At 46.3% G+C, this 10,386-nt stretch overlaps 1 protein-coding gene across 1 annotated transcript in view; it reads right to left on the bottom strand.

The window, feature by feature from the left end:
* Nucleotides 1-279: 279 nt before the first annotated feature.
* Nucleotides 280-10,386, bottom strand: part of osbpl3a (oxysterol binding protein-like 3a) — a 41,492-nt gene continuing 31,385 nt past the window's right edge. The window contains exons 16-22 of the mRNA XM_030789110.1: nt 8,798-8,861; nt 8,335-8,413; nt 7,447-7,597; nt 6,994-7,138; nt 5,145-5,271; nt 848-970; nt 280-726 (exon numbers count right to left, since the gene is read on the bottom strand). Of these exons, the coding sequence (XP_030644970.1) occupies nt 630-726; nt 848-970; nt 5,145-5,271; nt 6,994-7,138; nt 7,447-7,597; nt 8,335-8,413; nt 8,798-8,861 (786 nt within the window). The 3' untranslated portion in view covers nt 280-629. The remainder of the gene's footprint in view (nt 727-847; nt 971-5,144; nt 5,272-6,993; nt 7,139-7,446; nt 7,598-8,334; nt 8,414-8,797; nt 8,862-10,386) is intronic.

Here is a 10,386-nt window from a genome sequence, read left to right as displayed (position 1 = left end):
TAATAAAACTAACTGAGGTAAGTATGTTCGGAAGTTAGGATCTGAGTTTTTTTTTAATGTCAGGGTGTTGTCAGTGGACATGGAGAGCAGAAACCATCTTTCTTCCTCATTAATAAGTGAAAGCAAAAAAAGATGTCATACTCTATATGTCACAGACAGAGCTGAGTAACATACTGTAGGATGCAAAGTGTGTGTGTGTGTGTATCAGAGTGTGTGTGTGTGTGTGTAGCGGATGTGTGTATATGGACATGTATGTGTGTGTATATGTATGTATGTGCGTGTGTGAGTGAGTGTTTATAACATGCAGAATAATATGCAGGTTTGCTGGAGGTCATATTCATTAAGGCACATTCTGTCATCAGTACAGCTGTCCATTATGACCAGACAGGAGCAGACAATTATATATTTACATAGCTCCGCCTACAGGCACATAAGCTGTCTATTACGACCAGGCAGGGAGCAGACTGTTATACATTTGCCTAGCTCCACCCACATCTACATCAGTACAGCTGTCCATTGTGATCAGACAGGGAGCAGGGAGTTGTGTATTTGCATAGCTCCGCCCAAAGATGACAGTCCAGAAGCAGGAAAAAGTCTGAGCCATAGTAGAGTAGAATGTTCCTATGTCATCACCAGAGCACAGGAAAATCCAGGTTGTCAAACCCAGGGTCTTTCCTCAGGTTCCAGTACGTGCCGTTACTGACCCATGAGTCATCTGCAGACTGCCTGTTTAAAAACAAGACCATATTTACTGATGTAAAGGTAAGTGAATAAGAGAAACGTATGTTAGACATTTAAAGGCATATCCAGAAACATTTGAAACTGTATGTCTGGTGTTGTGACAGACTTGAAGAAGCGAGGGGTGTGTGTCAGGTTGTTCTCCTGCACAATGCGTCTCCTCTCTCGCTGAAGTCCCTCTATCCTCTGTTTCTGCTCCTCTGCTCCCTGCATATCTCCCTCCTCAAGCAACCTCAAACATGCAGAGTTTTAAGCACCAGTTTTAATATTTCCTCATGCAAATCTGTTTCCCATATCTGGTTATTGTTATTTTTGATTGTTTCATTAAAACCAATATGAAATATGCATAGCAAAACACAGAGACTCAAATGTGTGTATACCGCTGCTGCATAGGCCTGGGTAGTTTGTGCAAGGGGAACTGTGTGTGTGTACCTCTGGTCTGGTCTGAAGCGTGTGTCTGTAGGGGGCAGTAGTGTGTGTGTGTGTGTGTACCTCTGGTCTGGTCTGAAGCGTGTGTCTGTAGGGGGCAGTAGTGTGTGTGTGTGTGTACCTCTGGTCTTGTCAGAAGCGTGTCTCTGTAGGGGTCAGTAGTGTGTGTGTGTGTGTACCTCTGGTCTGGTCTGAAGCGTGTGTCTGTAGGGGTCAGTAGTGTGTGTGTGTGTGTGTACCTCTGGTCTGGTCTGAAGCGTGTGTCTGTAGGGGGCAGTAGTGTGTGTGTGTGTGTGTGTGTCTGTACTTCTGGTCTGGTCTGAAGCGTGTGTCTGTAGGGGGCAGTAGTGTGTGTGTGTGTGTGTGTACCTCTGGTCTGGTCTGAAGCGTGTGTCTGTAGGGGGCAGTAGTGTGTGTGTGTGTGTGTGTGTGTGTACCTCTGGTTTGGTCTGAAGCGTGTGTCTGTAGGGGGCAGTAGTGTGTGTGTGTGTGTGTGTGTACCTCTGGTCTGGTCTGAAGCGTGTGTCTGTAGGGGTCAGTAGTGTGTGTGTGTGTGTGTGTGTGTGTGTACCTCTGGTCTGGTCTGAAGCGTGTGTCTGTAGGGGTCAGTAGTGTGTGTGTTTGTGTGTGTGTGTGTGTACCTCTGGTCTGGTCTGAAGCGTGTGTCTGTAGGGGTCAGTAGTGTGTGTGTGTGTGTGTACCTCTGGTCTGGTCTGAAGCGTGTGTCTGTAGGGGGCAGTAGTGTGTGTGTGTGTGTGTGTGTCTGTACTTCTGGTCTGGTCTGAAGCGTGTGTCTGTAGGGGGCAGTAGTGTGTGTGTGTGTGTGTGTACCTCTGGTCTGGTCTGAAGCGTGTGTCTGTAGGGGTCAGTAGTGTGTGTGTGTGTGTGTACCTCTGGTCTGGTCTGAAGCGTGTGTCTGTAGGGGGCAGTAGTGTGTGTGTGTGTGTGTGTGTGTGTACCTCTGGTTTGGTCTGAAGCGTGTGTCTGTAGGGGGCAGTAGTGTGTGTGTGTGTGTGTGTGTGTACCTCTGGTCTGGTCTGAAGCGTGTGTCTGTAGGGGTCAGTAGTGTGTGTGTGTGTGTGTGTGTGTGTGTGTACCTCTGGTCTGGTCTGAAGCGTGTGTCTGTAGGGGTCAGTAGTGTGTGTGTGTGTGTGTGTGTGTACCTCTGGTTTGGTCTGAAGCGTGTGTCTGTAGGGGGCAGTAGTGTGTGTGTGTGTGTGTACCTCTGGTCTGGTCTGAAGCGTGTGTCTGTAGGGGGCAGTAGTGTGTGTGTGTGTACCTCTGGTCTTGTCAGAAGCGTGTGTCTGTAGGGGTCAGTAGTGTGTGTGTGTGTGTGTGTGTGTGTTTGTGTGTGTGTGTGTGTACCTCTGGTCTGGTCTGAAGCGTGTGTCTGTAGGGGGCAGTAGTGTGTGTGTGTGTGTGTACCTCTGGTCTGGTCTGAAGCGTGTGTCTGTAGGGGGCAGTAGTGTGTGTGTGTGTGTGTGTGTCTGTACTTCTGGTCTGGTCTGAAGCGTGTGTCTGTAGGGGGCAGTAGTGTGTGTGTGTGTGTGTACCTCTGGTCTGGTCTGAAGCGTGTGTCTGTAGGGGGCAGTAGTGTGTGTGTGTGTGTGTGTACCTCTGGTCTGGTCTGAAGCGTATGTCTGTAGGGGGCAGTAGTGTGTGTGTGTGTACCTCTGGTCTGGTCTGAAGCGTGTGTCTGTAGGGGGCAGTAGTGTGTGTGTGTGTGTGTGTGTGTGTACCTCTGGTTTGGTCTGAAGCGTGTGTCTGTAGGGGGCAGTAGTGTGTGTGTGTGTGTGTGTGTACCTCTGGTCTGGTCTGAAGCGTGTGTCTGTAGGGGTCAGTAGTGTGTGTGTGTGTGTGTGTGTGTGTGTACCTCTGGTCTGGTCTGAAGCGTGTGTCTGTAGGGGTCAGTAGTGTGTGTGTGTGTGTGTGTGTGTGTGTACCTCTGGTTTGGTCTGAAGCGTGTGTCTGTAGGGGGCAGTAGTGTGTGTGTGTGTGTGTACCTCTGGTCTGGTCTGAAGCGTGTGTCTGTAGGGGGCAGTAGTGTGTGTGTGTGTACCTCTGGTCTTGTCAGAAGCGTGTGTCTGTAGGGGTCAGTAGTGTGTGTGTTTGTGTGTGTGTGTGTGTACCTCTGGTCTGGTCTGAAGCGTGTGTCTGTAGGGGGCAGTAGTGTGTGTGTGTGTGTGTACCTCTGGTCTGGTCTGAAGCGTGTGTCTGTAGGGGGCAGTAGTGTGTGTGTGTGTACCTCTGGTCTTGTCAGAAGCGCGTGTCTGTAGGGGTCAGTAGTGTGTGTGTTTGTGTGTGTGTGTGTGTACCTCTGGTCTGGTCTGAAGCGTGTGTCTGTAGGGGGCAGTAGTGTGTGTGTTTGTGTGTGTGTGTGTGTACCTCTGGTCTGGTCTGAAGCGTGTGTCTGTAGGGGGCAGTAGTGTGTGTGTGTGTACCTCTGGTTTGGTCTGAAGCGTGTGTCTGTAGGGGGCAGTAGTGTGTGTATGTGTGTGTGTGTGTGTGTGTGTACCTCTGGTCTGGTCTGAAGCGTGTGTCTGTAGGGGTCAGTAGTGTGTGTGTGTGTGTGTACCTCTGGTCTGGTCTGAAGCGTGTGTCTGTAGGGGTCAGTAGTGTGTGTGTGTGTGTGTGTGTGTGTGTGTACCTCTGGTCTGGTCTGAAGCGTGTGTCTGTAGGGGTCAGTAGTGTGTGTGTGTGTACCTCTGGTCTTGTCAGAAGCGTGTGTCTGTAGGGGTCAGTAGTGTGTGTGTTTGTGTGTGTGTGTGTGTACCTCTGGTCTGGTCTGAAGCGTGTGTCTGTAGGGGGCAGTAGTGTGTGTGTGTGTACCTCTGGTCTGGTCTGAAGCGTGTGTCTGTAGGGGTCAGTATGTGTGTGTGTGTGTGTGTGTGTGTGTACCTCTGGTCTGGTCTGAAGCGTATGTCTGTAGGGGGCAGTAGTGTGTGTGTGTGTGTGTGTGTGTGTACCTCTGGTCTGGTCTGAAGCGTGTGTCTGTAGGGGTCAGTAGTGTGTGTGTGTGTGTGTGTGTGTGTGTACCTCTGGTCTGGTCTGAAGCGTGTGTCTGTAGGGGTCAGTAGTGTGTGTGTGTGTGTGTGTGTGTGTGTTTGTGTGTGTGTGTGTGTACCTCTGGTCTGGTCTGAAGCGTGTGTCTGTAGGGGGCAGTAGTGTGTGTGTGTGTGTGTGTACCTCTGGTCTGGTCTGAAGCGTGTGTCTGTAGGGGTCAGTATGTGTGTGTGTGTGTGTGTGTGTGTGTACCTCTGGTCTGGTCTGAAGCGTATGTCTGTAGGGGGCAGTAGTGTGTGTGTGTGTGTGTGTGTGTGTACCTCTGGTCTGGTCTGAAGCGTGTGTCTGTAGGGGTCAGTAGTGTGTGTGTGTGTGTGTGTGTGTGTGTACCTCTGGTCTGGTCTGAAGCGTGTGTCTGTAGGGGTCAGTAGTGTGTGTGTGTGTGTGTGTGTGTGTGTACCTCTGGTCTGGTCTGAAGCGTGTGTCTGTAGGGGTCAGTAGTGTGTGTGTGTGTGTGTGTGTACCTCTGGTTTGGTCTGAAGCGTGTGTCTGTAGGGGGCAGTAGTGTGTGTGTGTGTGTGTGTACCTCTGGTCTGGTCTGAAGCGCGTGTCTGTAGGGGTCAGTAGTGTGTGTGTGTGTGTGTACCTCTGGTCTGGTCTGAAGCGCGTGTCTGTAGGGGTCAGTAGTGTGTGTGTTTGTGTGTGTGTGTGTGTACCTCTGGTCTGGTCTGAAGCGTATGTCTGTAGGGGGCAGTAGTGTGTGTGTGTGTGTGTACCTCTGGTCTGGTCTGAAGCGCGTGTCTGTAGGGGTCAGTAGTGTGTGTGTTTGTGTGTGTGTGTGTGTACCTCTGGTCTGGTCTGAAGCGTGTGTCTGTAGGGGGCAGTAGTGTGTGTGTGTGTGTGTGTACCTCTGGTCTGGTCTGAAGCGTGTGTCTGTAGGGGTCAGTAGTGTGTGTGTGTGTGTGTGTGTGTACCTCTGGTCTGGTCTGAAGCGTGTGTCTGTAGGGGGCAGTGATGCTTTCAAACTCTCCTCAAGCTCATTCAGCTCCACAGCAAACTGAGTGAATCCATAGAACTTCTCATAGTTGTCTGGCATGGGGTCTACTCAGAGACAAAAGTTCACACACATACACACACACACACAGTATTAGTCTGATAGCATGTGATAATACTACAATCCTGAGGAGTGACTTGATTTCAGTTTTAATTGTTTGACTACCTGCTAAACTTTACATACGGCTTTTCTCGGTTCTCGGCCCAACAATGCTTAACCTTATAAATATGTCACTTAAATCTGGTGTTTTACCCTCTGCTTTTAAAACAGCCGTGATCAGGCCTTTACTTAAAAAAACAAACCTTGACCCTGAAGCCTTAAATAATTAATAGGCCGATCTCTAATCTCCCGTTAACCGCGCTTACTGGAGTAACTAATTGTCTTTTATTAGTCATGGATGCTGGTGATACTACTATTCTTATTCTGCTTGATCTGAGTGCAGCATTTGACAAGGTCGATCACACTATATTGTTAAAGCGCCTGGAAAATCAAATTGACATTTGAGGCCTGGCAGTCTCTTGGTTTAAATCTTATCTCTCAGAGAGAAAGCAGTGTGCTCACTATAGTAATGTGACCTCTGACTAGCGTGAGCTTATGGTGTTCCTCAGGGGTCAGTCCTTGGCCCTCTCCTGTTCTCTATTTACATGCTCCCTTTGGGTGATCTTATTCGTAGTTAACTTCCATTGTTATGCTGAAGATACTCAGATTTTCTTACCTATCAAGCACAATGAAATCTCTCTAAATTGGCTAACCTTGAGGCATGTCTTTGTGCTATCAAGGGTTGGATGTCTTCAAATTTCCTGATGCTTAACACAGGCAAGACTGAAATGCTGGTCACTGGTCCCCTTATGCATAAGCATCTTTTTAGTGATCTTACCCTAAATTTTGACAACTGCATCATCTCTCAAAACTCTTCAGCTAAAAACCTTGGCGTGATTTTTAATTCTAGTCTCTCGCTAGTCACTCATATCAAAACACAACCAAATCTGCCTTTCATCACCTCCATAATATAGCTACAATTAGGCCCTTTCTAGAAACCACTGTTCACGCATTTGTCACGTCTTGCCTCGATTACAGCAATGTTCTGTACTCTGGCCTGCCTGCCTCTAGTACCAATAGTCTTCAGCTGGTCCAGAATGCTGCTGCCAGAATCTTGACCAGAACAAAGAAGTTTGACCACATTACACCTGTCCTGGCTTCCCTTCATTGGCTCCCAATTCATGCAAGGGCAGATTCCTCTACATGGGCTTGTACCGGCCTACCTCTCCAACTTAAATACACCCTATAACCCCCCTCGCACCCTGCGCTCTCAAGATTCTGGACTATTAGTCGTTCCAAGAGTTAAAAAGAAGTCCGCTGGCAACCGAGCCTTTTCCTACCACTCTCCCTTCTTCTGGAATGGTTTACCTACAGAAATTAGGGAGGAAAACTCTCTTCATACTTTTAGAGCCAGACTAAAGACTTATCTATTTTCTCCAACTTATGGATAATATAATTTTGATTTGACTTTGTTATGGACATGTAAAGCCCTTTGAGACTATATATAGCAATATTGGGCTCTAAATAAACTTGTATTATTATTATTATTATTATTATTATTATTATTAATAAGAAGAAGAAGAAGAACAACAACAACAACAACAACAACAATAATAATAATGATGATAATAAAAATATTATGTAAGATGCTTTGATGAATGAAGAACTACAAATTATAAAGGTATTAGCCCATCCTTTTTGATGAACACTTCAATAAACCAGTCACTAACTTGCTCTCCAGATGCAGGTTGCAGAAGGTGGGTCTCCCAGGTACAAGGCCTCATGCCATTTGCCAAACAGAGAGTGGACAACATGGCCATCTGAGTCAGTGACCACGCCCTCCACCTCATTAATATTCAACCCCCCAGATCTAGTCTGGGTGAATAAGAAACAGAGAAAAAAAACAGATAAGTATTGCATTGAAAAACAATGAATAAGAAATTTATGAAAATAACCCCAAATACAAACAGACCAAGTCAGATAAATAGATGAACAAACAAATGTTGATTGAAAAGGAAAAAGCAGTTTCTTTTTTAACCAGTCAAGGACGGCAGGACCACAAAGAGGATTCTGAATTAATAAGATAAACAAAAATGTTTTCCAAACACCTAATTCCGCTAATTTTTTAAAAGAAAGGGCCCGAAGTGTGTTTTCTGTGAAGATTCTGACTATAACTGTCCAACCTTCAGAAAGGTGACTCTGCACTGGCAGCTGTTGCCCGTGGCAACAGTGTTTTTGATTGACATCTCGCCATAGTGCTCTATCCAACGCTCCCCGCTGAGAACATTATGGATACAGGTGGTGACTTTATTCCACTGATAATGATCTCCAAACCTGAGAGAGAGAAAGAGAGAGAGAGAGAGAGTGAGTGAATGAGTGAATGAGTTAGAGAGAGAGAGAGAGAGAGTGGGTGAGTGAATGATTTAGAGAAAGAGAGAGAGTGAGTGAGTGAGTGAGTGAATGAGTTAGAGAGAGAGAGAGAGTGAATGAGTTAGAGAGAGAAAGAGAGAGAGTGAGTGAATGAGTTAGAGAGAGAGAGTGAGTGAATGAGTTAGAGAGAGAGAGAGAAAGAGAGAGAGTGAGTGAATGAGTTAGAGAGAGAGAGTGAGTGAATGAGTTAGAGAGAGAGAGAGAAAGAGAGAGAGTGAGTGAATGAAGGAGTTAGAGAGAGAGAGAGAGAGTGAATGAGTTAGAGAGAAAGAGAGAGAGTGAGTGAATGAGTTAGAGAGAGAGAGTGATTGAGTGAATGAGTTAGAGAGAGAGAGAGAAAGAGAGAGAGAGAGAGTGAATGAGTTGGAGAGAGAGAGAGAGAGTGAGTGAGTTAGAGAGAGAGACACAGGTGAGGAGGAAGAAGATGTGGCGGTAATTAAGAAAGGAGACATGGCAGGAGGAAGGCCCCAGTGAGGTGAATAAAATACAACTTTAGGAAAAAGCACAGAGGGGTGAAGACAGACAGGACAGACACTGAGACAGACAGGACAGACACTGAGACAGACACTGAGACAGACAGGACAGACACTGAGACAGACACTGAGACAGACAGAAAAGACAGAAAAAGACAGACAACTCACTCTGGCAACATGACATGGATTGTTCCCATGGGAACAATCTCCATGGACTTCCCCCAGAATTTATTCTTCCAGCGCACATCTGAGAGAGACACACAGAGAGGGTCGTCGGTTATAATAAAAAATAATCTAAAATTGTTTTAATCTAAAATAATCTATAATTGTTATAATCTCAAACTGTTGTGCATGTGAGAGCAAAACACAGATGCACAGAGAGCGTTATCTGTTATAATCTAAAACTGTTATAATCTAAAACTGTTGTGTATGTGAGAGAGACACACACAGAGATGGTCATCTGTTATAATGTAAAACTGTTATAATGTAAAACTGTTGTGTATGTGAGAGAGACATGCAGACACACACAGAGGGCCATCTCTGTGTGTTATAATCTAAAATAATGTAAAACTGTTAGAATGAGTGAGTGTTATAATCTACAACTGATGTGTATGTGAGAGGTTCCACACACCTTGCCAGAGAGTGAAGCTGTCAGATTCACAGTGACAGGCAGACACTGGTGGGTGATGGCTAACCTGTCACAGAGGGAGAGAGAGAGGGAGGGAGAGAGAGAGACTTTTGACTTTCACAATACCTTTATTGGTAAATAAAATTGAAATTGTCATTTTAAAATAAAAGACAAACTAAAAAACACTAAAAATTTAAAACCAACTCTTCATGATTAAAAACACATAATAGACCCTCTTACCCCCATACCAGAGACTTTACACGGGTCATGAGTCATCTTAAAGTAAGCATGTTCAGTTCTGAGACATGCTCTCACCAAAGCTTTTATCATGAGTTTAAGATCAATCCACACCCCCCCCCCCCCATCTTATTCCTCCTTGTCAACCAAACGCTAAATTTTGCTTGACCCAGTAAAAAGTTCAAAATTTTCAAAAGTCCACCCCCCCCCCCCACAAATATGTTTCAGTCTGAAAATGAACAGTTTTCCTGTGAGAGCCTCCCCAACCCCCCTGCACTATTCTCCCAGTGCTTCAAGAAGCCACTAAGTCTACTGCAGTGCAAAAACAGACGGTCAGTTGTCTCCTTTGCCTGACAAAAAGGGCAACCCTTCCCTACAGTGGAATCAGTGTCCACCGCATGTCTGTTAGTGGCCACAGTCCCATGCACAACCCGCCACTGAAGATCTGCTGTGCGCTGCTCAGTGGGGAGCTTGTACTGGGACCTCCAACACCCTTGTGGACCCTGGTTCCAACACCCTTGTGGGGAAGACCCTGGTTCCAACAGACCTGACCACTTGAGTCCCTCAGTCCAATTAGTAAGTTACTAAGTTAAAGTTTGTGACTCTGAAACAGGTTTGGTACAAAGTCTTTTTGAGTGTTCCCTCAAAATCCATTTGCTGTGGGGCAGTAAAAGAGAGTAGTGATCCCTCCCCTTCCTGGTTCTTCACAGGAGGAGAAATCGTTATGGTAGGGGAGGATAACTGGTCACCACCTCTCTGTAGCCCAGATTCACTGTCCAGCTCAAGCACCTCAGGCATATTTTAAGTAGAGCTGAGACTACCTCTTCCAGAACTTTCTGTAGGAGTCGGCTAGACCTGACACCAGCTGCTTCACTCAGGTCGGCCACTGTCCTCTAAGAGCCGCTGACTCTGAGGCTCCCTGGCTTCATCAGTCTAGCTCTCCTCAAACATGCACATATGGCTGGAGATGTCAGTGCTTGGGCGGGAATCGCGGGGTTGTAAAATAGTGACTTTTGCTTTTTTTTCTTAATAACACTGCTCTTTTGTTCCTATCCCTTCTCCCATTAATATTTAAGGACTCCACCCTTATTCCTTCCCTTACAAACAGCTGTAAGGGGAGACAGATAGGGAAAACAGAATAGAGGAGGGGAGACACCCATGGTGATGTGCTCATTTACGTACTTTTCGCAAACATGGGGCTTTTCCCTTCCTTAACTTCATCAATATCTCCTTTAACTGGAATCTTTCCTTTGTTTTGCCTCTTGAGGTTTGGTGTTTTTACCCCACTGATTTTTCACCCACATTGTTTGCAGTGTGTTTTATTTTAAGTTGTATTTTAGCTAAAATGTGTCCAC

This window comes from Chanos chanos, chromosome 12, assembly GCF_902362185.1.
Source record: "Chanos chanos chromosome 12, fChaCha1.1, whole genome shotgun sequence".
Lineage (NCBI taxonomy): Eukaryota > Metazoa > Chordata > Actinopteri > Gonorynchiformes > Chanidae > Chanos > Chanos chanos.
The sequence above is the reverse complement of the archived record's forward strand: the minus strand, read 5'-3'. Positions and strand labels throughout refer to the sequence as shown.